The 946-nt window shown below is 56.7% G+C and overlaps 1 protein-coding gene across 1 annotated transcript; it reads left to right on the top strand.

Annotated features, from left to right (window-relative positions):
• Positions 1-241: 241 nt before the first annotated feature.
• Positions 242-493, top strand: LOC111722944 (insulin-like growth factor-binding protein 2; the record flags this gene model as incomplete). Its single annotated transcript, XM_023509182.1, has 1 exon — positions 242-493. A coding segment is annotated over one exon (252 nt), but the record flags the coding sequence as incomplete, so codon positions are not given.
• Between the last annotated feature and the right edge of the window lie 453 nt (positions 494-946).

Genomic DNA, 946 nt, shown 5'->3' with positions numbered 1-946 from the left:
CTGGGACCCTCTGTGTCTCCACCTGGGAGAGGTGAGTGGGGCGCTCATGGCACCACCTCTGAGTGGCTGTGGAGCTGACACTGATCAGTCACGTCTTTACCCAGCACCGCCCTGGTGTGTTGTCAGTGCTTTTCAGTGCTTGTCCCCTCCCTCCTCGTCCTCGTTAGGAGTCCAGGTCGTCCCTGGAGGGCCTTTCTGTCCAGGAAGATGGACCTGCAGCTCTTCTTTCCTTTGCCTCTAAGCAGACAACGGTGATGACCACTCGGAAGGAGGCCTGGTCGAGAACCACGTGGACGGGACCATGAACATGCTGGGGGGTGGAGGCAGCGCTGGCCGGAAGCCCCTCAAGTCCGGCATGAAGGAGCTAGCCGTGTTCCGGGAGAAGGTCACGGAGCAGCACCGGCAGATGGGCAAGGGCGGCAAGCACCACCTCGGCCTGGAGGAGCCCAAGAAGCTGCGGCCACCACCAACATCCTTCTACCAGTTCTCTGAAGTCAGAACTGTTATTATTAAACAATTTACAGTTCAGGAAGCAGAGGCACAGAAAGGTTGGAAGTATGCAAGAGAAACACAAGTGGTATAGAAACTGGCTGACAAGGATTTTAACCCAAGTGTGGCCCCTTAACCAGGCTCTACCCTGAAGTTGACATGCCAAGTTCTAAAGGGACGCCGCTGTGTGGCTCGTGAGGACGGGCAGATACCAGACCTGGGGGAGGGCAAGGGTGGTGCAAAGCTGTATTGGATGCTTCTGCCTGTGGGGGCTGTGCTGGCCACTGCTTGATAGCAGATACTGCTCTGGGGCCACCTCAGGTGTCTACCTGGCCCGGAAGTGGGGCTCCCTCCCTTAGTTGAAGTAGGGCATGTGTCAGCAAAGCGGGCCCACGGATTTCCTCATCTCATTGGTGTGTTCATTGGCAGTGGTGAGATCGATAAAGTCATGGAATGA

The sequence above is a fragment of the Otolemur garnettii genome, unplaced genomic scaffold (assembly GCF_000181295.1).
Source record: "Otolemur garnettii isolate 467f Iridium unplaced genomic scaffold, OtoGar3 scaffold03923, whole genome shotgun sequence".
In the NCBI taxonomy this organism is placed as follows: domain Eukaryota; kingdom Metazoa; phylum Chordata; class Mammalia; order Primates; family Galagidae; genus Otolemur; species Otolemur garnettii.
This window is presented reverse-complemented; position numbering and strand designations above follow the sequence as displayed.